The sequence below is a fragment of the Ranitomeya variabilis genome, chromosome 2, assembly GCF_051348905.1.
Source record: "Ranitomeya variabilis isolate aRanVar5 chromosome 2, aRanVar5.hap1, whole genome shotgun sequence".
In the NCBI taxonomy this organism is placed as follows: domain Eukaryota; kingdom Metazoa; phylum Chordata; class Amphibia; order Anura; family Dendrobatidae; genus Ranitomeya; species Ranitomeya variabilis.
The window spans coordinates 173401580-173427822 of NC_135233.1; the positions used below are offsets into that span (position 1 = coordinate 173401580).

The 26243-nt window shown below is 44.4% G+C and overlaps 1 protein-coding gene across 2 annotated transcripts in view; it reads left to right on the plus strand.

Annotated features, from left to right (window-relative positions):
- Positions 1–26243, plus strand: part of LOC143804781 (pecanex-like protein 2) — a 1087275-nt gene that overhangs the window by 788358 nt on the left and 272674 nt on the right. For both annotated transcript variants that reach the window (XM_077283212.1, XM_077283213.1), the window contains one exon: positions 22826–22884. In XM_077283212.1, coding sequence (XP_077139327.1) covers positions 22826–22884 — 59 coding nt within the window. The remainder of the gene's footprint in view (positions 1–22825; positions 22885–26243) is intronic.

The following is a 26243-nucleotide window of genomic DNA, read 5'->3' on the forward strand; positions in this document are numbered from 1 at the left end:
GACCTCAAATTTGCTAAGACTATTTTCCTGCTGCGTTTGTTGTTTCATCTGAACTCACCGTCATTATATGTGGGGGGCTACTGTCTTCTTTGGAATATTTCTCTAGAGGTGAGCCAGGTCTTATATTTCCCTCTGCTAGCTATTTAGGTCTTAGGCCAGAGCTGGGCATCTAGCGATAAATAGGAAATGCTACCTGGCTATTTCTAGTTGCGCGGCAGGCTTAGTTCATGGTCAGTATAGTTCCATCTTCCGAGAGCTTGTTCCTCTATAGGCTTGCTATGATCTCTGCCTGCAGAGATCATGACACCTTACTGAGCGTAGGCAGGAGAAGTTTGCTGCATATAACCGTATTTCTAACTTTTCCCTTCCTTCCAAAGAGCCTGCAGGTAAAACATCTCGAGAGGTAGAGGAGGTGTCCATGCAAATTGATTCTGTTCAGAGGCGCGAGAGTAATGAGCGTCGGGAGCATCGCCTTCGAGAAAGTCTATGTTTCTATGAAGTGAAAGAAAAATGCGGCACTCACCCTGTAGTTGCCAGGTGGACCTGGACCCGTCGAAGCACATTTGGTGCGAAACGGCCATCGTCCACACTCCCGCACCCTCTCGCTCATCTGCAGTCCTAATGGACGTTTGATATTAAGTTTTTCTTATCCAATAAAGAACACGTAAGCACAGCAACTACAGGGTGAGTGCCGCATTTTTCTTTCACTTCATATGAATATTTAGTCTATTATTCTATGCTGAGCACCATATACCCTATCAGCTTGTGTTCCCTGCACAACAGTGGTTAATTTACTCAAGACTGAGAAATTTCACACACCTCTAGTGCCGTCTGACTTCTATCTCATGGACTGAAGTCTATGTTTCTACTGCGGCCAGTCTGACCACTTTCTAATCAACTGTCCCAAGTGGCCTAACAAGGTGCTAGCAGCAGTAGGGGAGTATGACAACGATGATGATCAATCTGACATCTCTGAATGTAGCCTGCCTTTAAACGCTGTATTCCATTCACTTTCTATGACTTCACCAGCCAAGGAGCTAAATGAAAAGAACTCTCACTGTTCTCTCCCAATTAAGATCCTGTGTACAGGACAGTGGATTTCCAGTGCAGCTATGATTGACTCTGGTGCAGGTGGCAATTTTATGGATATCGCATTTGCCAAGGAACATGGTATTGAAATTCAGCAAAGAGCCTCTCCAATTACCATGGAAACAGTGGATGGGTCACCTTTAATCTCCGGGCCTGTGGATCAGGAGACCGCATCCTTTGAGATTTTGTTGGAGCCTAATCATCAAGAGCAACTCTCTTTCTTGTTAATTTCTTCTCCTCATTTTCCTGTGATTTTAGGCATCCCTTGGCTGCGTTCTCAGAATCCAACTATCAACTGGGAGACCAAGGAGATTATCTTTCCAACAAGGAGCAACTCAGCATTAACTGAAGCAGTCCCCGAGTCCACAGCTACGGAACCACCGGTACAGGTATTTACTTTACTTTCAGCATATAAAGAGTTCTCTGACATCTGTGACAAGAAGAATGCAGAACAGCCTCCTCCACACAGGCATTATGACTGTCCCATTGAGTTGCCTCCTGGGGCAGCTATTCCTTTTGGTAACGTTTATCCTGTGGTGGCACCTGAGCTTCAAGCCTTAAAGGAGTATATTGATGAAAATCTGGCCAAAGGCGTCATACGTCCTTCTTCCTCACCAGCAGGGGCACCTATATTTTTTGTAAAGAAGAAGGATGGGTCCCTGAGACCCTGTGTGGACTATCGAGAGCTCAATGAGGTAACCGTACGGAATTGTTACCCTTTGCCTCTGATTCCCAAATTACTGGAGTCTGCCATGCTAAGGTGTTCTCTAAACTGGATCTTTGTGGGGCTTATAATTTGGTGCGTATTCGTCCAGGGGATGAGTGGAAGACAGCATTCTGATGCCGGTATGGACACTTTGAATATCTAGTGATGCTCTTCGGGCTTTGTAATGCCCCTGCAACGTTTCAACACCTTGCTAATGACATTTTCAGAGATTTGTTGGACCAGTTCGTGGTGATCTATTTGGACAATATTCTAATCTTTTCTGACTCTCTACAGGAACATGAAGAACATGTCAAAACTGTTTTAAGACGTCTGAAAGAGAACCATCTGTATATCAAGCCGGAGAAATGCGAGTTCCATCGTTCTGAGATACAGTTTTTAGGTTATATCATCTCTCCCCTGGGGCTGAACATGGAATCTGGTAAGATTCAGGCTATCCTTGACTGGCCGGTACCCAAGAACGTTAAGGAGGTGCAACGTTTTATTGGTTTTGCAAATTTCTACAGACGTTTTATTCAAAATTTTTCTAATATTGTCCGTCCCATTACTTCCTTGACAAAGAAGGAAAAGCCCTTTAAGTGGTCATCACAGGCTCAAGAAGCTTTTGATCGGCTTAAGATCTGTTTCACCTCAGCACCGCTGTTGATACACCCAGATCCAACACTTTCTTTCATTGTGGAGGTGGACGCTTCTGATAATGCCTTTGGGGCTATTCTCTCCCAAAGAACTGGAGAGAAGGGTCTGCTACATTCTTGTGCTTTCTTTTCCCATAGACTAACCTCAGCAGAGAAGAATTACGATGTGGGAGACAAGGAATTGCTGGCTATTATTGTGGCTTTCAAGGAATGGAGGCATCATCTGCAAGGAGCTGCACAACAGATCGTAGTGCTTACTGACCATCGCAATTTAGAGTTCCTCAGATCCGCTAGATGTCTTTCTCCTCGTCAGGCTCGTTGGAATTTATTTTTAAATCAATTTAATTTTGTTATCTCGTACCGTCCAGGTTCTCGTAATGGGAAGGCTGATGCTTTATCCCAAATCCATGCTGCAGATTCCATACCTGGAGCCCCGTCCAAGACCATTCTATCGGATGCCAATTTCATTGGAGTTATCCACAGTCAGGACTTGTGGAAGAAGTGCAGGTAGGCTTATGACGTGATGCATTTCTGGCCAACCCACCTGTTGATATTAATCTTGTCTTTAAGGGTGGCATGTGGTTCAGAGATCGACGTATCTACATCCCTGAGGCCGTCCGTCTGCAGATCCTCAAGTTGGTACATGACTCCAAGTTGGCTGGTCACAGGGGGTACAGAAGACACAAGAGTTCCTAAGCCGATTTTTCTGGTGGTCAACTTGCCTAAAGGATACTAAGGACTATGTTCTGTCTTGCGAGGTATGTGCTCGTTACAAGATTCCTCGTGTGGCACCTACGGGTCTCCTGCAACTATTACCTGTTCCGTCCCGACCTTGGGGGGTCTATATCAATGGACTTTATTGTGGAACTGCCTACATCTCTACATCTCTACATCTACATGAATACGATCATGGTGGTAGTTCATCGCCTGACTAAAGCCGCTCATTTTGTTCCATGCACCGGCCTCCCCGCTAAGGATACAGTGAACTTGGTTATTCAGAATGTCTTCCGGCTGCATGGAGTCCCGCATGAGATCATCTCTGACCGTGGAGTACAGTTCACTTCAAGATTCTGGAAGGGGTTTTGCTGTGCACTCAATATTAATGTCTGTCTCTCTTCCGCTTACCATCACCAGACAAATGGTCAGACTGAGCGTACCAACCAGACTTTGGAACAATATCTAAGATGCTATGTTAACCATCTCCAAGATGATTGGTTGGAGTTACTGCCATTGGCTGAATTTTCATACAACAATTCTCAGAGCGCCTCCATGAAGTTCACTCCTTTCTTTGCCAATCTGGGTTATCATCCATGTATCTTACCTAGATCTCCGATTAATTCTCCGGTTCCCGCAGTTGAGGAAAGGCTGACTGAGATGAAGCAAAATCTGGAGGTTCTGAAGGAATCCCTGACCACAGCTCAAGAACGTTATAAGAGATTGGCTGATAGATTCCGTAAACCTGCACCCATGTTCAAGGTAGGAGATTCCGTGTGGTTATCAACTAAGAATCTGAAGTTAAACGTTCCTTCACAAAAACTTGGACAGAAATTCATTGGCCCTTTCAAGATCAACGGTATTGTGAGCTCTGTGGCCTGCCGGCTGAAGCTGCCTAGGACTATGAAGGTACACCCAATTTTTCATGTATCTTTACTAAAGCCTGTATCTCCTAATACCTTCAAGGGATGTGTTGTGCCACCTCTGCAGCCTGTGGTGATTGATGGGCAAGAACAATTTGTGATGGAGGAAATTATTGATTCCAGGATTCGCAGGAATCGGCTCCAATATCTTATAAGATGGCAGGGATATCCCCCTGAGGAAGACTCTTGGGAACCTGTGGAAGACAGAAGATCTCTCGTTTTCATCAAAGATTCCCTGAGAAACCAGGTCCAGGATCGTCCTGAGGCCGCTTCTAAGGAGAGAGTAATGTCAGGACTCTGAACATTTTGATTACCTTTTGTGCATTACTGCCCTTTTCCAAGATGGCGTTTTTGGTCTCATGTGCACTGTGTCTTCCTGCTATATAACTCCACCCCAGCCTTTAGTCTGTGCTAGAGTATTCTGCCTTGCATTCAGCTCCTGACCCTGGCGACTCCCTGGCTTTGCACCTGCACCTGCTCCTGTGAACTTGTGTGGAGATCCTGCTCCTCAGCTCTGAGTTTCTGCAGCATACATCGGTTTCCAGTAATCCTCCATCTGGCTGCTTGTGTTTGTTTCCATCTGCATTTGCTGGACATGTAAGCTGTTGCTGCTCTGCTTAAACCTGAGACTATAACCCAGGCCTCCCTGGTTGTGCTAAGATATTATTTGAACTGCCTTATAAGCATATCTATCTGTGTTTGGACTACCAAGGGCTTATTCATGTCAAGTATCCTCAAGAATAATTGTGCTTCATAGACTTTCTGCATGATTGCATTTTCCTCTGAAGTTTCCTATAGACTGTTAAGCTACTTTTAATATTTACACCAAGTGTTGTGGACTTGAGTTTCTCTCTGCACCTGTTTGAATCAAAGTGTGATAATATAGACTTTACCACTTATAAAACTGTGTCCTGTAGTTGTCTTGTTCCACGCAAAGAGTCTCCTGAGTTATCTCTTATAATCTTTACAGTTGTGGAGCACTCAGACAAGGTCAGCTAGAGGCTCCATGTCGTGATGTGACAGGGAGGTCCGGCAACATTTTGTGAAAGCCTGGAGCCCCCGAACTTCCATTACATCAATGCTGTGGTGTCTGGGAAAATGGCCACCAGAGGCAACGCATGCGCAAATTGAAATCTTGGCACGAGATATTGGGAGACGAGATTTAGTTGATGAGATCTCAATCTGCGCATGAGCCGCTTCCGGTGGCCATTTTCCCAGAGGCTACAGCATCGATGGAATGAAAGTATGGGGGCTCTTGTCTTTCACAAAATGTTGCTGGAGCCCCCACACCAGCGAGCACTACTGAACCTGCCACACCAGTCTTGGTCAAATCATAGCCAGACCACCACTCCACCAGCACTGCTGATCCTCCAGGGTAAGCTGAATTCAGGACTGTAAGACAGACCCCATTTGATGCATATGCAGCGCCCCAGAGTCCTGGTCGTTGCAGTACTGTGGCTCCGCCACTAAGGGGAGCCATGGTACGTTCGATGGCACCGAAGGAGTTCCACCAATCAGGTATCACAGACACCAATATGTTTCACAGCAGGGCCTCCGGGGGGAGCTAAGGGTGCTATTCATTAGGCCACTCCCCACCATAGTGGGTAAACTGGGGGTCAGGCAGGAAGTTAGGGAGAACGCTGATGGGATTGAACGGAGCAACACCCTGTGGCAGGGGGTGTTGTGAAGGGAGAGACTGTAGGGTCTCTGCCAGGGGTGGGATCCTGGCAGAGGCTTGGCATTGAAAGAACGTAACGGGACCGTGCCTGCTCAGCATAGCGGCGGTGCCCAAGAAAGGACTAGAAGCGAGACAGATTGTGCTGAGTGAGAAACGAGATCAAGCAGAAGGAGAATACCAGCAGGGGTTGTGTTGAAAGAGGCAGCACCTTGCTGAGGCGCAATACCGGTGGCCGGAACGCCGAGGGAGTGGATTAGAATACAGCTTCAAGCCATACTCCAAACAGCGGCAGGACAGTCGGTCTCAGGCGGGCTGTCTACCACATATCACCTATGAAGTCTTGGGGGGCAATTGCGGGAGAGGGGCGACTCTAGGGTCCCGGAAGAACTCCAGGCCTACCTGACAAACGGGTGCCATTCCAACCTGAATACAGGGAGGGGTGGATTACAGAGGAACATCAAATCGAGTTGTGAGGGAACTTAAGAAACAGACACAACCGTTGTGGGGTTACTTTCCGTGAGCACAGCAGGGAAGGACTACAACACATAGCGCTAGAAGGAAGGCACAGATTTCCACTTGAGAGGAGAACTCTGGAGGTGCCATTGGACCGGCCGGACTTGCGCAGCCTGGTGAACCGTATTCTGGACTGAGGACTCAGAGATCTCCAGTAAAGAGGTAAAGAGACTGCAACCTGGTGTCCTCGTTATTTACCGCGACTTACACCCCACAACTGCACCGCTACATCGCTACCATTACTACCACCTATTACACCGGACGTCCCCCACTGACGGACAGGGCCACGGACCGGGTCTAGCCACCGTGACAACCCCGAGACTGAGAACTAGAGGCCCGGCTCCGGGTACCCCTCGGCCCTGCGGTGGTGTGGGGGCGCGCCGCAAACTTGGCGTCACGAACAGGATCTACTTAAGCCTGAAGAATCGGGTCATGTGTGCCTTGGAACTGTGATTTATTGTGCTTGGACTGTACTTTATTGTAAGACTGTGCTGCGCCATTAGCCGCCAAAAGTTCCCGCCAAAAGGCGCCGCCATTGCTACACCCAAGGGGAAGGAGGGCGTGTTATGGGCGGAGACTCCCAGTGTGGCGCGAGAAATGGCTACCGCCCCCTGCACTTCTGGCTGCAGAGGAATGACCTGCCCCAAAGCAGAAGAGAAACACCCCTTGATATGCAACGGCGAGAGGCTGGTGACGGAGAAGCCCGACCTCGGAGAAATGGCGGAGTTAGGTGCATGCACTGCCACCGACTATCAGGCAGCGATGATGAACGGCGAGTGCCTGAGCGAGGAAGAAGCGGTTCCGGCCTGCCCTTCTTCACCGGAGATGGACCGGAAGCCTGCGGACCCGACAGCGGAGCTACGTCCACCAATCCCGACCTCGGAGTTAGAGGAGGAGGAACCACAGCAAGCGGAGCGGAATCCGAGCATCCCATTGGAGGAGCCCCGGTCCGGGCTGCAGCCGACTCCAGCGTCCTCGCTAATGGACCAGAGCGACACCGGTGGAACCACATCAGGCGCAGGTATGGGCGGCACCCCTACTCCCCTGGACGGTTCTGCTCTCCTGACCGATCCTCCCCACAACAGTAACCCCGCGTTTACAATCGACCGGGCGGTTCTCACCCCCGGCGCGTTGGGGAAGTTGTTACCACCATTGCCAACCAGGTGGGGAGAGCCCATAGAAATGGACCCAGGAGGGGTGATGTTCCGATGGGATATCCCCTGGGTCGAGCAGGATGGGATTCCAGTGGAGGGTCTCACTATTGCGATACTTACCTGGGACCAATACAAACAGTGCGTGCTCCAGCACTGGGGGCAGCGCACTGAAGTTGAAAAACGGGAACTGCAGAGCAAAAAAATGATCTATGATGGGACGGATGCAGTCAGGCGAGGAACGGTGGCGGCATTCCACCCAAAGAAGGGGTGGGGTTCCATTTGGGAGTCGGGTTTACCTACTGGTATCTTCGTTGCCGGCTACGACGTGGAAACCCCCTGCTGTGATCGAGAAGGCGAACCACTCCGGGAAGGGGATCAGGTGACGTACACCCGTCACTGGAACGCACAAGGATGGCGTGCCCGGAAAGTTCAGCGATACGAGCCTGAGAGAATGTCACTTGTGGCCCCAACTATGGTCAATCCAGGGCTGCCAGACCTTGTTACTGTTTCTACTGTGCGCTTTGTAGCAGCTCCCGAACTTGCCGACAGAGTTAGGCTTCAAATTCAGACAACAGGCGACCAGGTGGTCCCTGCGGGGCTTGCCGCTGGTATCCGTGCTGCAGTGGCCGGGGCCCCAGAACCAAAGCCACCGGAACAAGAATAAACCTCGATACCATGAAAAATGTAAATAGTTTTCCTTTAACTGTTCCTGTTTGCTGCTAGAACCCGTCCAGGGTTAATGGATCCCTTTGTTGACCCGGGATCCCTGTGTTTGTTCTGAGTTTTCCTAAAACTTTGTACAAGTTTAAAAACTGCAGTAATCATGGACTGTGCATGATTCGAACTTTCTTTGTAAATAGTTTGCACCTTCTTAAAGGTGCTCCCTACTGGTTTTAGCCAAAGACACTTTGCGAAGATACCTTTCCTACTGGTCTTAGTTAAAGACACTTTGCGAAGATATCAGTACCGGAACCTTTGCATAGACTGGTAGGCTGAGAGGACGAGCTACCTCAGTAGGACTTGGTCCCCTCTTAAAGGGGATGTGAAGAATTGAACTTGAAAGTGATACTGTTGTAAAACAGTACTGTGATAATGATGCTTTGAAAAGAAATGTAACTGTTTTACATGAAAAGTTAAATGTGTTTAACCTGTTTAAAATGTGAAGTATAGAAAATGTTCTTTAAGAAGAAAGATGCAGAAGGCCTGTTGAGCTAGACTTAGAGTCCTGCATGATTAGAAATAAGAAAGTAATAATGAAAGTGAGGATAGAAGGTAAACCCTGCGTCCCCATAGAAAGTTACTTTGTTACTAAGGACAGAAAGTGAACCCGTAGGGGTTAGAGAGTGAGTCCTTAAAGGAGCCGAGTAGAGCGGGCTCAGAGTTCTTTAAACGAAAGGAATGTTATGTCTATACTATGTATAGTAGCGAAAGGCAGTAGGCCCTGGCTGAACGGGGTGGTCCTGTAAAAGAAAGGAGAGGCAGTAGGTCTGGTGCCATAGGGACAGGCGGTCCTGCAGGTTCAAAGTAGGAGAATGTGAAGTTACCTTACCCTGTAATGTGATTATAGGAAGGCCTTTGGTAAACTAAGAGTGTATGTTTCTTAAAGGCAATGTTAATTTATTGTTCCAGAATTTGCACTAAGTAGAATACCCGGTTGGGTAGCAGGAGTTATGTATAGCCTGTAATTTATAATGTTGACTATGTTTGTAACGTTAAAAGTGTCCTCACCTCCCATAAAGGGAAGCCTGTTCAAGTATACTTATTGTTTTGCACTCAACAAAATTGTATGTCTGTTTACTAATCTGTATTGTTGTTTTTCTTCCCAGTCCCGGAGTACTGTGTTTAACCAGGGGGGAGTGCAGCGCCCCAGAGTCCTGGTCGTTGCAGTACTGTGGCTCCGCCACTAAGGGGAGCTATGGTACGTTCGATGGCACCGAAGGAGTTCCTCCAATCAGGTATCACAGACACCAATATGTTTCACAGCAGGGCCTCCGGGGGGAGCTAAGGGTGCTATTCATTAGGCCACTCCCCACCATAGTGGGTAAACTGGGGGTCAGGCAGGAAGTTAGGGAGAACGCTGACGGGATTGAACGGAGCAACACCCTGTGGCAGGGGGTGTTGTGAAGGGAGAGACTGTAGGGTCTCTGCCAGGGGTGGGATCCTGGCAGAGGCTTGGCATTGAAAGAACGTAACGGGACCGTGCCTGCTCAGCATAGCGGCGGTGCCCAAGAAAGGACTAGAAGCGAGACAGATTGTGCTGAGTGAGAAACGAGATCAAGCAGAAGGAGAATACCAGCAGGGGTTGTGTTGAAAGAGGCAGCACCTTGCTGAGGCGCAATACCGGTGGCCGGAACGCCGAGGGAGTGGATTAGAATACAGCTTCAAGCCATACTCCAAACAGCGGCAGGACAGTCGGTCTCAGGCGGGCTGTCTACCACATATCACCTATGAAGTCTTGGGGGGCAATTGCGGGAGAGGGGCGACTCTAGGGTCCCGGAAGAACTCCAGGCCTACCTGACAAACGGGTGCCATTCCAACCTGAATACAGGGAGGGGTGGATTACAGAGGAACATCAAATCGAGTTGTGAGGGAACTTAAGAAACAGACACAACCGTTGTGGGGTTACTTTCCGTGAGCACAGCAGGGAAGGACTACAACACATAGCGCTAGAAGGAAGGCACAGATTTCCACTTGAGAGGAGAACTCTGGAGGTGCCATTGGACCGGCCGGACTTGCGCAGCCTGGTGAACCGTATTCTGGACTGAGGACTCAGAGATCTCCAGTAAAGAGGTAAAGAGACTGCAACCTGGTGTCCTCGTTATTTACCGCGACTTACACCCCACAACTGCACCGCTACATCGCTACCATTACTACCACCTATTACACTGGACGTCCCCCACTGACGGACAGGGCCACGGACCGGGTCTAGCCACCGTGACAACCCCGAGACTGAGAACTAGAGGCCCGGCTCCGGGTACCCCTCGGCCCTGCGGTGGTGTGGGGGCGCGCCGCAAACACATTTTTTCCCCATTTTCCTTCTGAAAGTTTGGGATGCGTCTTATGGTCTGGTGTGTCTTATAGTCCGAAAAACACCGTACCTCTATTAGTAGCTTGTGTCTCTCTTATTTTCATTATTTAGGTATTTGCCCTATAGGACTTCTTTATATCCCTACTCTCACTGGGCATGGATAAATACAACCTCTTCTCCATTTCATGGTTAATTGAGCTCATTGAGGGTAGACGGAATCTGATTATTTCCAACTTATTTCCATGGTTGCTTTTGATTATTATATCAATTTGTTGTACTAGTTGGTTATATACTGTTTGGTAAGGGGTATGGTTTTGCATTGTCGCATGTTTTAAGTGATTTTATTACTCTTATGTGTGTTCCTTTTGTATCTGTAAAATTATATACAGCACTTATTCATATATTAGGTGTGCGCATCCTTATTGATTGATTCTTTGTTGTATCTTCATTGCAAGGTGTAGCACCCAGTTTAGCATAATATTTGTTTATATATGCTTACGGAACTTTGGTGCACCCCACTCCCTAAGATTGATGAAGAGCCTATTGAATGTGATGCCGGCCAGTGGCAGTCCTTGTTTGCCGCTCCCTCCTGTGTGGCCACCCCTGGACTAGACACTGAGCCACAAGTATGTAAATCAGGCTGAATGATTGTTCTGTCACAGCCCTACTAGATTCAGGTAGTTTCATGACACTAATACATGACAGCCTCTTACTCAGGGGTCATATACCCAACAGGTAAGTGTGATGTGTATGTATGGTGTGTGACAGAGTCACTGGCACATTGTATGAAGGGAGATATGTGTCACTGTGTATACTACAGTCAGTGATGTAGAACCAAAGTGTTTTTACCTCAAGCACGCTAAGTGCTGAGAGGGTTAATGCTAAAGTTACAATGGGCTGGTTTTATGTGAGCACCCATGGTGTGGGTGGGAGGGTGCTCACTGTATCCTCTCTTGCAGAGCCGACACCAGCATGTGCACTAGCAGGACCTGCGGTGAGGTCACAATTATGTGATCATCACATGGTCCTGGTTAAATACCTGGATATGATAGACAATCTGTGTGGTATATTGGGAGAGGAAGCAATCCCACGTGGCTCCTGGAAGAGCAGAGAACGTTGCCAGTGGCTGCAGGTGGAACCTGCAGAGACAGGACTCTGATGAACTTTGTTTGTTTTGTTTTCCGTTAAGCTAGGAAGGCTCTGCTTTTGTTTTCCTGAACCCTGCCTTGGTCTGTGCAGACTTTACAAAACCAGCAGGTGTTTCACTATCAAAGTGTTCCTGTATCTATGTGGAGGAGCAGCTAAGCATGTCGACCCCTCATAGGTGACACCAGAATGTAGCCTGTGGCATTCGTGAAAATAGAGACATCATATGTGATAATGGACTACGAAGTTGAGTAATAAAAGCCCTTATGCAATATTTCTTTTTTGATGAATGTGCACACTTATGACTTGGGTTGTCGAATTCTGTAATGAATGTACAATTATAGTTTGTTTTGTCTTTGTGTATTTTTTCTTCCCTTGATAAGTGGACTAAGTTGTGGTATGCATATCTTTTTGTATTACTCTCTTCCCTTTCACCTTGGGCTTATGACTCAATACATGTATTCACAATCGTCTTGTCACCCTCGATACTTTTATGTCGTTGGTCACCTACTTATAAGTATACACTAATACTAGTAATGTATTATATGCACCCATTATGTATTCCCTCATTGGCATTCTTTTGTGTATTATTGTTTTTTAGGGTTCAAGGGTTCCATCATACAGTATATATTAGTGAGTGTGCCACATTTCCTTTGTCCATTATTGCTATCCTTTACATATATATGTATTTTTTGTTTATCCTGTCACACTACACACCAGTCCCGTTATGGGCCCCGTCCTTTATATATCAGTAGGCGTGCCGCAACCCCTTGTGGTCTACATTGTTCAGTTTCTCACATATACATTTATCCATTGTGTATTTTGGTATACTATACATTATTTGAATTGTCACACTGTGCCACAGATAATAAATGCTTTTTTTCACTTACTTGGCGGTTTTGCTTTTCCTAACTCAGGCATTCACAGTCCATGTGGGTTTTTTTTATCCATGTGGGCCCGCATGCATCATCCTTATGTCATTGTGTGTTATTGTTTGTAATTGTTTTTTCTATGTTATATGTTTCTATACCCACAGAGATACTTTTTACATATCTTGGGTATAGGGAATGAATGAGTGACAGGTTAAGAATTTTTACCAATAGGTCTAGGCGCCCCAAACCTTGGGAATACAGCAAATTGCTTATGCTTCAATAACCCCTGCAGGGATCCCTTTGTTACCTATACGATCTGACCATATGTGTGTATATATATTGTATTATATGTATATATATATATATATATATATATATATGCACACGTATATATGTATACACGTTTCCCCTTGCTGTGGTTTAAATTTTTATGGGATTATGCCTTGAACACAAGTCTTTTTTTCTGTTTTATACCTAACTATGTACTACTCTTTTGGTGCAGGCTCCATCTGTATTACCATGGTAACATACACCCATCTGCGATCATGTGACACGGATGGGAGATGTTCCATTTATGCCACTCATGCTCACGGCTTTGTGTTCATGCATTCTAGATGAGAGGCGCTTTAGTTTGGAGGCGTCCCTAACACAAGGACGTTATACAGCTGCTGCCCTGACAATTCTATCATGGACAGGTCCCAGGCATGCCACATTGTTATCTATTTGCTGCCATGGCAACATGACGCTATAGGTATGTCTGAGACATAATTGATTTAAGATGGCGCAGTTTACTTCCGGTCTGCACACACTCTGAAATATAGATAGGCGCCTTGAACTAGGTAAGCATTTTATTGCTGTGACCACTTGACACTATGGACACCCCTGGGGCACGACTTATGACTTTATGTGCACTCGCTATTACTGGCACTACCGTTACTACGGACACTTCCAGGGCACGGCTTATGGTGTTCTATGCACTTGTTACTATGACGACATGACGCAATGGGCACTTCCATGGCATACTGACACAAGATGGCGCTGGGCACTTCCGGTTTGAGCGGATCCCGGAGATAGACAGGTGTCTCCAATTTGAGAAAGGCGTTTCTTGAGCTAGGCCCCCATAAATAGATGGTCCAGTCCACAGGAAAGCATATGCACCTCTTCTGAAGAAGATTGAATATCGAAACGCACGTCAAAGGGTACACTGACACGTGACTTCAGACAGGTTGTATTTTTACTACCTCTGATAGTTTTACTTGCCGTTATTGTGGTTCATTTGACCATCTCAAGTTATGGTGTGTACATTGTTCTCTGGTTTCCCTTTGAAGGCTATGAACTTTATTAATCTTATCATACTGTGAAAAACTTTTTTCCATATACCTTTACCTTCAGATGAAAACGGACAGAATTGATATATAACCGGATACTGTACTAATAGAGTTATTTAATCTATATACCCTATTGATTCTAAAGTGCACTATGCACTTTACCTAATCATCACACTGTACTTCAGATTGGGTATATGACTATTATGACCACTATAGGTGGCATTATATTTAATATTGCCGCATCTAAACCATTGAGGTATCTCCATTCTACATTAATGAATTTATAATTCACCGCACACTCAAAATGAATGTTGCACAATCTGCAAATAAAGTGTAGATTTATTCTAAACCTGGGAGCGTAACAGAATAAATCAGCTCATGCGATCATATACAACGTTTCGGCTCCACCGGAGCCTTTATCACGTAATCGCTGTGAAACAAAGCAAACATATATACAATCAATATATATACAGATATATACAGCAAAACCTGTGAAAAAAAAACGTGGAGAAAGAGAACATATACAAGAGAAAACAAAAACAAAAACAAAAGCAAAAACATCATCCTGGTGTAAACATAGTTTGAGAGCTCCTGCAGTTGTAGCAGCGTCTAGCGGACACTGCTTATACATAATGGCATCACCATGGACAGAGATAGTGGCCAGGTGGGGTCACTCTGTAGACAAAGATGGAAATGCATATATCTAAATGGTGGGAACACTGTGGTACTAATAAAGAGAGGGCAGTATAAGGCCTTGTAGTAATTACCTGCTGATATCGCTGGGGTAAGCGGCACTCCCGCGCCTTGCTTGTAATTGGCGTGTGCAGTAGGTACTAATGGTCCATGTTAAATAAAGCACCGCACGCCCTAACACTACGCAAAGATTACTGACAACACGACGCAATGGTACTTTTCCTTGCTTAAACTGCGCAGCCTGCTCTAATATCATTAAGGCTGATAATATAACCCATCCCAGAACTGGCAAGACTTACCCAATACGAGGTTTTTACACATGCAACTCTAATTTTGTTGTCTACTTGGTAAAATGCCCATGTGGACGCCTTTACGTGGGGGAAACCACACAGCACATCATAGATCGCATCGCCAGCCACAAGTCTACAATCAGGTGTGGCAAGACATGGCTTCCCTTACCAGACCATTTCGTTAGACACAGGCATACCGTGGCCCAACCTAGGTTTCAGGTTATTGAGCATGTCCCCCGCCCAAGAAGAGGGGGGGACCATATGAAATTACTTAAAGCACGTGAAACCTTCTGGATACACAAGTTAGATACCCTTACTCCCAAAGGGCTCAATAGGGAGATCGATTGGCTGTCATGAGCATTATTTAATCATTTTCTTTTCTCTCCTTCTCTCTTGCTTTACAGACTCGCTAATAGATTGTGTCACTGGGTGAGTTTGCCCTTCCCCCTTTTATTATTCTCCTCCCGATCATAATACTTTTATTAATAACCGCATTCTCTATTATAAACACCTGTTCCAGGCCATTCCCATTATACCCCAGGTTTGACAGTACCCCCCCCTTCAGACACCTCCAGACATTGCCCTCCATAGCTATTTATGACACGTAGTGTCTTTCCATGATCCAGCGCTGCTAGCGCCTGCGCATTACGCTCTTATTACCAAGTATACTTAGTCAACGCACTAGCGTTACCATAGGGATACCGGCGAATGCGCAATACGGACGTATCGATAGCACTTCCGGTGCGGGGATGCGGTGCTTTATTTAACATGGACCATTAGTACCTACTGCACACGCCAATTACAAGCAAGGCGCGGGAGCGCCGCTTACCCCAGCGATATCAGCAGGTAATTACTACAAGGCCTTATACTGCCCTCTCTTTATTAGTACCACAGCGTTCCCACCATTTAGATATATGCATTTCCATCTTTGTCTACAGAGTGACCCCACCTGGCCACTACCAGCTACACACAGGCAGTTATACTACAACTAGGTACCTTCTCTTAGCTAATATTCATTGGGCACATCTGTCTTTTACCAACTTGATACTAACTATGTCTTACTGCTCTTCACAGTTCAAGTGTCACCACTGGAACTTCTTCCCTCCACCCACTTTTCCGCATGCTTTCCACTTATTGAGATAAGGTAATTACCGGCTATTTGTTATACATGATGTTTTTCCTGTGCATGGGAAGTGTATCCATTGTTGATCTTTGGTCTCTACCATTGGGGGCTTATTGTTTTCCTAGCTGTCATTTACCGTATATGGCCCCTACTTAAAGTATTTCATGCCCACCTCACTATTTATCTGTATCCTTCCTTCGATTAATCCCTGTGACGGTTCAAGTATCTTCTATCTCTGTCCATGGTGATGCCGTTATGTATAAGCAGTGTCCGCTAGACGCTGCTACAACTGCAGGAGCTCTCAAACTATGTTTACACCAGGATGATGTTTTTGCTTTTGTTTTTGTTTTTGTTTTCTCTTGTATATGTTCTCTTTCTCCACGTTTTTTTTCCACAGGTTTTGCTGTATATATCTGTATATATATTGATTGTATATATGTTTGCTTTGTTTCACAGCGATTACGTGATAAAGGCTCCGGTGGAGCCGAAACGTTGTATATGATCGCATGAGCTGATTTATTCTGTTACGCTCCCAGGTTTAGAATAAATCTACACTTTATTTGCAGATTGTGCAATATTCATTTTGAGTGTGCGGTGAATTATAAATTCATTACTTTCTGGGACTGACTGTCCCATTACACCGGCACCTCACCCTTATATTGACTGAGTGCACGCCAAAACCTTACTTTATCCATTCTACTTTAGACTGTCTGTTGGGTCATTATATGAGGTTTGTTATCCTGTATAATTTGTATTATTTTATCTAGTTTACGAAATCTTTATCACGTTCTGTGTTTGCTTTTTCTCATCATCTTTGTGGCTAGGTTGCATTTCCAACTTTTAATGCCCTTTTAAAAGAAAAACAAATTGTACCAAAATAAAATTACTTTTATACTATGTGAATCAGTATTGGAGGACTCTGTTTGTTCTTACATTTTCTTTGGTTTCCCTATGGTCCTCCGCATTGAGACTTTTTGAGCTGATCATTTTCTATTTACATCGGGGGCTTATCTACAGCATTCCAGAATGCTGTAGCTAAGCCCCTGATGGCGGTGGGCTTAGCTCAACTTCCATTTTGGATGTGCCAGGTTCCCTTTAAATATCTTCATATGTTGGAAGAGAATAATACTCTATTGAAAATGTTAAAACCAGGCTGTGCAGTGGTAGCCAAGAGGGCCCAGACCGTAGGAAATAGTTTATCCAATCCACAATTTGGGAAAAAAACAGTTAGACATACATGGCTTAATTGTAAAGGGTTTTATAGATGTCGAGAAAATCGATGTAGGATGTGTAAATACGTAACAATGGTAAAATACTTTTCTAACTCAGATGCATCCAAGCAATTTTGTATTAAACAATATTTAAACTGCAATAGTGAAAATGTTGTTGATGTTATTTACTGCTCTAGCTGTATCAAAATGTATGTGGGTTGCACGACGAGAACTTTAAAAAAACACATTTCAGAACATTTGACTGATATCTATAATACCTCTGATTCTTTCCATTCGATGTCCCAGGCTTCTAAACATTTTATACAACAGCATCAGAGAAACCTCCTCGTTCCAAGCATATGCTATTGAGAAAGTCTTTTTGGGTCAAAGTGGAGGTGATCTCAGGAAACGTCTCCGAGATCGAGAAGCTTTTTGGATGTTTAATCTGAATACGTGTGTTCAACAAGGATTACCAGTAAATCTTCAGAGAGAATTACTATTTCACTATTAATTACTACCATTGTATTGGTTCTTTTGTATAAAACATTCTTATCGTATGTTCCGATCCGTTATTATGCTAATGTCTTTTAACACATTGTATTTGTGAATGTAGTGTTTTTTTTACCTGGTTTGTGTGTTTTTTTTACCTGTTTTGTATAAATTGCTGAATGGTCATTTTAAACGCAGCTCTGACAAAGAACATGGCTAGTGTTCGAAATGCGTTGCTGCAATATCCTTATGTCATGTCCATTTTACCAATTTTGGATTAAAGTTTAATAGCCTTTCATCAGCTGGACTATTTCGTTTTTTCATGTTTTCCACAAGTGGTTTCTTGGAGTCCGTGCTCTATCATGCCAATTAAGGGTGAGCTGGTACATTTTTTTTTCATTTTTTCCTAAGATAAAGAGTAGACCCTATCTCCTGGGTTGAAGTTTCTGATATTGGTCGAACTATCATAGACTCGGCTTTGTGCCTCTTGGGCCTTCTGCATGTGCTCTCTGACAAAAAGTAACACTTTTTCGGCTTGGTCATGCATCTGCGCTACATGTTCAATAACACTTCTGTAGCACCCGTATCTGCCTGCAGTTCCTCTCTCCCTGCAGAGACATCAGCATACTCACCGCCAAGGCTCCCGTCCTGTCCCTTCTGGGTCTGATGCTGCCCATGGTGCACGCAGTCCTAGCAGGTCTCCAGGCACTGTGCTTAGAGCGGGCGCACCCTTCCTCTTTCTCAAAGATGCTGCGCGCATTCCTCTAAAGTGTCCCCAGCCAATAGCTGGTGGTCTCTTTCTATTTGAACCGCTTCCTCCAACATGGAGGTGCTTGTGCAATGTTGTGAGTTTGTTTCTAACACACTTCTCAGTTCTCAGATCCCTGTACTAGCATCTCAGTCTGCTGCACCCGCCAGTGCTTCCTTCAATGGAAGCAGAGCCAGCTTCACCCACCAGTGCTTACCTCAACGGCAGCAGAGCCATGTGTTCCATAAGGATTAAATCTTCGGAGAGAATTACTATTTCACTATTAATTACTACCATTGTATTGGTTCTTTTGTATCAAACATTCTTATCCAGTGTTCCGATGCGTTATTATGCTAATGTCTTGTCTTTTAACACATTGTTAGTTTTAAAATCATGTGGTATATTTGTGAGTATGTTTTTTTTACCTATTTTGTATGAATTGCTGAATAGTCATTTTAAACGCAGCTCTGACAAAGAACACTGCTAGTGTTCAAAACGCGTTGCTGCAATATTTCATGTCCATTTTACCAATTTTGGATTAAACTTTAATAGCCTTTCATCAGCTGGACTATTTTGTTTTTTCATCTTTATCTTACTACCGACAGTTGACTTCAATGTTTTTGCAAAGTGGCAGGGCCCATATGTGGTAGTAGAGAAGGTTGGAGAAGCAGATTATAAGGTACATCAACCGAGAAGACATAAACCGTACCAGCTTTATCATTTGAATCAAGTTAAACCTTTGAAAGACAGGGAATCGTTGGCCGCTGTTGGTCTGAAGCACAGTATGTCACCACAACTGTTTCCTGCGGTGAAATTAGGGATACCCTTTTGACGGCCCAATGACAGGAATCGCAACAATTCTTCCAGAGGAACAAAACGAAGTTCTCTTACCTTCCTGGGAATACCCATCTAATAAAACATGATATAGTTACCGAACCAGGTAAGAAAGTAAAGCTTTCACCCTACCAGAGGCACGCCGAGAAGCAATCTCTACTGAAGTCAAACATATGTTGCAGCTGGGAGTGATTGAGTCCCAAATTGAATGTCTAGCCCAGTGGTGTTGATTCCCAAACTAAAAGGGACCTGGAAGTTTTGTAATGACTTTCGAAAGTTAAACAAAATCTCTTAATTTGATGCATATTCCATGCTCAGGGTAGATGAATTAATTGACAAACTGGTTAATGCCAGATACAGAACGGCTCTGGAACTTACCAAGGATTATTGGCAAATTCCATTAAAAAAGAGGGCAAAAGAAAAAATGGCTTTTTCTACCCTAGAACAGTAACATTACAAGAGCATGCAGTTTCGTCTACATGGAGCACCTGCAACCTTTCAGAGATTGAGGGATTTAATTTTTATGCCACATAGTAGTTATGCAGCAGCTTACCTAGATGATGTGATTATCTATTGCAACCTGGGGATGCCATTTGTGTATAGTGCAAGCCATGCAAGATGCGATCAGTGGGGCAGGTCTCACAATAAATCCAGAAAAATATGTTTTAGGGCTACAGCAGGCCAATACCTGGAGTTTGTTATTGGCAGGGGCTTGATCAAACTTTAAATTAATAAAGTTGAGGCCATACAGAGTTGACCTAGGCCATTAACTAAGAAACAAATACAGGTTTTTTAAGGGATCACCGGCTTTTTTTGGAGGTTCGTTCCAAATTTTGCCTCAAAGACAGCACCATTGATTGACCTGACAGGAGGGAAATCCATAATGGTGTCATGGTCTCCCAAAGCGGAACAAGCCTTTCAGTGCCTTAAGTCAGCGCTGTGTTAGCAACCTGTGTTAATTACACCAGATTTTAAAAAGAATTCTTGGTTCAGACAGATGCCTCGGACACAGGGTTGGGAGCGGACTTGCCTGAAACTATAAATAGAGAAGAAAACCCAGTACTATATTTGAGCAGGAAATTGACTCCGGTGGAAAAAGGGATGCCATCGTAGAGCGCTAATGCTTAGCTTTAAGTGGGCACTAGAATCTTTGAAGTATTATCGCTTTAATTTCTCCATATAACATAGACCAGGGAAATCACAGTGGATTGCAGACGCATTGTCAAGAATTAATTGTATGATGTCCTAAAATGCCCAGATCTCTGGTCTGTAGAAGAAGGGGGGATATGTATGGGGCTGACAGGGAACATACTGGACGTAGTGTATATCTCTCCCAGAAAGTTAAGCTGGGTGAGATATTAAAAGCCTGGTAGTACTAGTTGGTTCAGCAGCTTAGGTGCTGAGTTGTGTAATTTATGATAGTTCCAAGCCCCATTTGATTGGAGTGATGAGGAGGAATTAGTAGTGTGACTCATCACTCTCACTCCCGCTCCAGTACAAGTTTTGCTGAGGCTTAGCCAGCTCAGCTGAGAGAGGTTGTCTTATTACTGACACAGAAAAGGCTGAAGTAAAAGCTTCAGTGTGTCATAGCCTCCGGACTGACATGATGTGTTCCTGAGGAGGAAATGTACAGCTGTAAAATGTGCTAAATGCCAAGATGCTGGAAAGCCAAGCCGGCATACATCCCTTGTAGCATGAGTCAGTGGTATGGTATGTTAGTTAGTGTCTAGCTGGGCAAGTCTTTGTTGTAAAGCCCCACACTTTCTTTACATGTACTGTGTCTGCCTATGTCACTGCCACAATGCCCTACAAATCCCTAGCGCGTTTCATGTGATACTCACGCTTTCATTTTTTTTCACCATATATACAAAGGACTTTGACTAGTCAAAAAAGGTATTCACAATAGGTAGACCAGTCCACAACGGCTGTCAATAGAGCGCTCACTGAGATGTTACTCTGATCCCTGATTCAGTCTCACTCTCTCTCTTCCCAGAACTTTGCATTCTACACCTGTTTATGAACCCTATGACTTCAGGTACTGTATGTAAAATGTGACCTCAAGCCTCTGGCATGCAGGTAAAGTTCCACTGTGCGATCCCACACGATGCAGATTTAGTGCAGAATTGGTGCAGATCTGCAGCAGATTTTTCTGCTGCAGAAACGCTGCAGAACTGCACTGTGATTTACAGTACAATGTAAATCAATGGGAAAAAAAAGCTGTGCACATGGTGCAGAAAAATCTGCGCAGAAACGCTGCAGATTTCAAAGAAGTGCACGTCGCTTCTTTTGTGCAGTTCTGCAGCGTTTCTGCTGCAGATTTTTCTGCACCATGTGCACAGCTTTTTTTTTTTCACATTGATTTACATTGTACTGCACAGAAACTGCACAGAAACTGCATAGAAACTGCACAGAAACTGCATAGAAACTGCACAGAAACTGCACAGAAACTGCATAGAATCTGCGCAGAAACTGCATAGAATCTGCATAGAATCTGCGCAGAATCTGCATAGAAACTGCACAGAAACTGCATAGAATCTGCGCAGAAACTGCATAGAAACTGCACAGAAACTTCTTCAAATCTGCAGATGCAGATTTAGTGCAGAAAATTCTGCACCACATTTCCTACGTGTGCACATAGCCAAAGAGTGCACAGTTCTAGGAGGAGGAAGTAAGACTGTATCAGGGATATCATTCATGTATCAGATGGCATGCAATTAGCAGACTGGGAGGACTGATCCACCAGTGGTGCCCGCTTTTTGACTAGATAAGATCCTTTGGATATGTGGCAAAAGAAGTTTGAAAAGATGAGTATCACTACACACTCTAAAGTTAAACTATCGTTACATAATAGGGTTGCCTAGAATCTGCTTTAAAAGACAGAAACAGCCATATAGTTTATAAATGTGTGACAGCTGTCAGGTTCCCTTTAACCCCTTCACCACCTTGGAAGGTTTCCGTTTCTGGGTTTCTGTTGTTTGGTCCCCTTCTTCCCAGCTTGTTTTTTGCAGGACGAGTTGTACTTTTGAACGACTCCATTGGTTTTGCCATATAGTGTATTGGAAAACAGGAATAAAAATTCAAAGTTCAGCGAAACTGCAAAAAAGTGCAATTCCACAATTGTTTTTTTTCTTTTTTACCGTGTTCACTAAATGCTAAACTTGACCTGTCATTATGATTCTCCAGGTCATTAGCGTCTCCATTTTTCATGATCTGGGGCTGAGTGAGGGCTTATTCTTTGAATGCCGAGCTTATTTTTTATTAATACAATTTTGGTGTAGATACGATCTTCTGATCCCCCCGTTATTGCATTTTAATTCAATGTTGTGGCAACTAAACAAGCTTAATTCTGGCGTTTTGATTTCTTTTTCTTGTTACGCCGTTTACTTCTTTTTATATATTGATAGATCAGGCGATTCTGAATGCGGTGATGCCAAATATGTGTTTTTTTTATTATGAATGGAGCAAATGGAGGGTGATTTGAAGTTGTGGGCCCACAGCAAACAGGGGGAGCCAACCTTAGACGTACCTATACATCTAAGGTGGTAAAGGGGTTAATAATTTTTTATTTTACTTACATAGTATAAACTTAGTAACATGAGTATTTATTGTTTGTTTCTTTGTTATATTTTGTAGCACAAAAAGACTTGACAATATGAACACAAGACTTAAGCATCAAATTGAAAAAGATCCAGGCAAGTATCTAAAACATATATGTATTCATGTCCATAGATTGTACAGTTTCATGCTCATTCATACACAATGGATAAAAGAGAGCCCTGCTTGGCTCAATATATGGCTAGGGTTACAAGGTGGTTTTTTCTATATCTGAGAAAATTGGTCCAATTATGCTTATCATGCTTTCATCACACTCTGATCAAAGTTTGACCAAAGAGTGGGATCCGATTTTCTTATAGAAGGAAAGAAAAAAATAAGTTTCTCCAACTTCTCTTTTGTATCAGTCCATGAAAATAGCCGGATTACTTACGGTAATGCTCTTTTAATGAGTCCATGACAGCACCCACTGGAGAGATAGGGATCCGCCCCAAGGAACAGGAAACCTACAGAGACATAAAAGGGGGCGGTCCCCCTCTCCTCCTCAGTTTAATTTCAGAGTACCCGGAGGACCGCCAGTGTTAGTCAATCATCACAATGTATCATCAGAATATAAACTTCATAGAAGTAATTACATTGGCTTTTATTAGGGAGGGATGTGACTGGGTGCTGTCATGGACTCATTAAAAGAGCATTACCGTAAGTAATCCGGCTATTTACCCTTCGCCATGACAGCACCCACTGGAGAGATTTCCAGAGACCAACACCTAGGGGGGGACCACCGTGCTGAGGATAGTCCTGCCAAAGTGTAGGTCAGAGTCAGAAGACAGGTCGAGCCTGTAGTGATTATAGAAAGTGGAAGGAGCCAACCAAGTTGCAGCCTTACATATATCTTCGATTGGCACGTTCCCTCTTTCGGCCCAGGAAGAAGCCATGGCTCTGGTGGAATGTGCTTTGATGCCCTCCGGAGGTTCTTCGTTTTTCATGGAATAGGCCAACCGGATAGCGTCTCTTATCCACCTGGATAATGTTGCTCTTGTGACTCCATATCCTTTCTTTTTGCCCTGGAAGGATATGAACAGAGCCCTACTCTGCCTCCAACTACTAGTTTTCTCAATATATTGCAAAACTACTCTCCTGACGTCTAGAGTATGGAATTTTTGTTCTTCAGGAGTAGAGGGATCTTTAAAGAAAGTAGGAAGATGTATCTCCTGTGACCTGTGGAACCTCCCTGCTACCTTAGGAAGGTATAGGGGGTCCGGTTTTAAGATTAGTCTGTCATGAAATGTGAGAAGGTAAGGTTGATCTATCGACAAGGCCTGAATGTCGCTGACTCTTCTAGCCGATGTTAAGGCTACTAAGAAGGCTGTTTTTAACGACAAGTGTTTTAAAGATGCTGTGTCTATAGGCTCAAATGGGGATTCTGTTAGAGAGTCTAAGACTAGATTTAGATCCCACGGAGCTACTCTAGGTATGTGGACAGGAGTAACTCGTTCACAGGCCGTGATGAAGCGGGATACCCATTTATTACCAGCAATATTATGGCCATAGAGGGCACCCAGAGCGGACACCTGGACCTTTAGTGTGTTAACTGACAGACCTAACTCTTTCCCTTTCTGTAGAAATTCTAGTATAGATTTTATTGGGACTTCAGAGGGGTTTGAACTAGTATGGAACTGAAGAAACTTCTTCCATACTTTGGTGTAAATTTTTGTTGTAGATGGTTTCCTGCTAAGCAGGAGTGTATCAATTAGGCCTTTTGAAAACCCCCTGGAATTTAATATCTGCCTTTCAAATTCCAGGCCGTCAGGTGGAGGCTGTCCACCTGAGGGTGGAAGAAAGGTCCCTGGGAGAGAAGGTTTGGGATTGAGGGAAGGACCCAAGGATCCGTCACCGACATCGACCGCAGGCACGAGAACCATGGTCTCTTGGGCCAGAATGGCGCTATTAGTATTATTCTGGCCTGCTCTTCCCTGATTTTCCGTATTACTTGTGGAAGCAGAATTATCGGAGGGAAAGCATACGCCAGCTTGAATTGCCAGGGTGTTTGAAGAGCATCTAGAATGTCCGGGTGATCTGCACGGGACCGAGATGCGAATTTCTGGACTTGTTTGTTTTGTTTTGTAGCGAACAGGTCTATTTGGGGTTTGCCCCATAACAATGTTATCTTGTGGAAAATGTGAGGATTGAGACACCATTCTCCTTGATGAAGAGTGTGTCGACTTAGGAAGTCCGCTTGTTGATTGTCCTCTCCTTTGATGTGGACTGCCGAGAGGGACAACAGATGCTTTTCGGCCAGGATTAAGGTACTGTTTGCGGAAGACATTAGAGCGTCTGATCTTGTGCCGCCTTGTTTGTTTAAATACGCCACTGTCGTAGTGTTGTCTGAACAGATTCGGACGTGGCTTCCTCGTAGCTGTGGGAGAAATTGACGCAGTGCATAGTTTACCGCATTCAATTCTTTTAGGTTTGATGAATATAAATCCTCATTCTTATCCCAGGTTCCCTGGCAGAATCTATCTCCCATGTGTGCGCCCCACCCGTGGGGACTAGCGTCCGTAGTTATCGTGTGGGATGGTGATATTACCCAAGGGACACCCCCCGCTAGGTTGTCTTTATTTAGCCACCATTCTAAGGAGGATAAGACTTTCTCGGATAAAGCTATTTTCGATTCAAGGTGCCCCAGAAATTTTCTCTGTTCCCGAAGTATCTGATGTTGTAATGTTCGGGTATGAAGTTGTGCCCACTGAACGGCTGGAGTACAGGAGGAGAGGGATCCTAGCAAGGACATTCCTGCTCTCAGGGACATTTGAGGTTTGTGAATGGCCGCCACAACTTTACCCTCTATAAGAGATATTTTTTCTTGGGGAAGTAGACATTTTTGCTTTATGGAATCTAGACTAAATCCCAAAAATGTCTGAAGAGAAAGTGGGGTGAGTCTGGATTTTTTATAGTTGACGATCCAGCCCAGGCTTTCTAAGGACGAGACAGTGTCAGCTAATCGTTCCGCACACTGAAGGGATGAGTTTCCTACAACTAAAAAATCATCTAAGTAGGGAATGATTAATGTGTCTCTCTGGCGAAGGTAGGCCATTACTTCTAACATTACCTTCGTGAAGATCCTGGGTGCCGTGGAGAGACCGAAGGGCATGGCTGTATACTGGAAATGATGAATCTCCCCCTCAAGAGTTACTGCCACTCTTAAGTATTTTTGATACCTACTATGGATAGGGAGATGGTAGTAGGCATCTTTTAAATCAATGCCGCCCATTCTACAATTTGGAAAAAGGAGCTTAATGGCCGATCTAATAGACTCCATTTTAAACGTATAATTTTTAATAAACGTATTGAGTTTTTTAAGATTTATAATTGTTCGAAATGAACCATCGGGTTTAGGGATTAAAAATAACGGAGAGTAGAACCCTTTACCCTCTTGTCCCTTTGGCACCCTAACTAAAACATTTTTAACTATAAGACTTCTAATTTCCAGTTCAAGGGC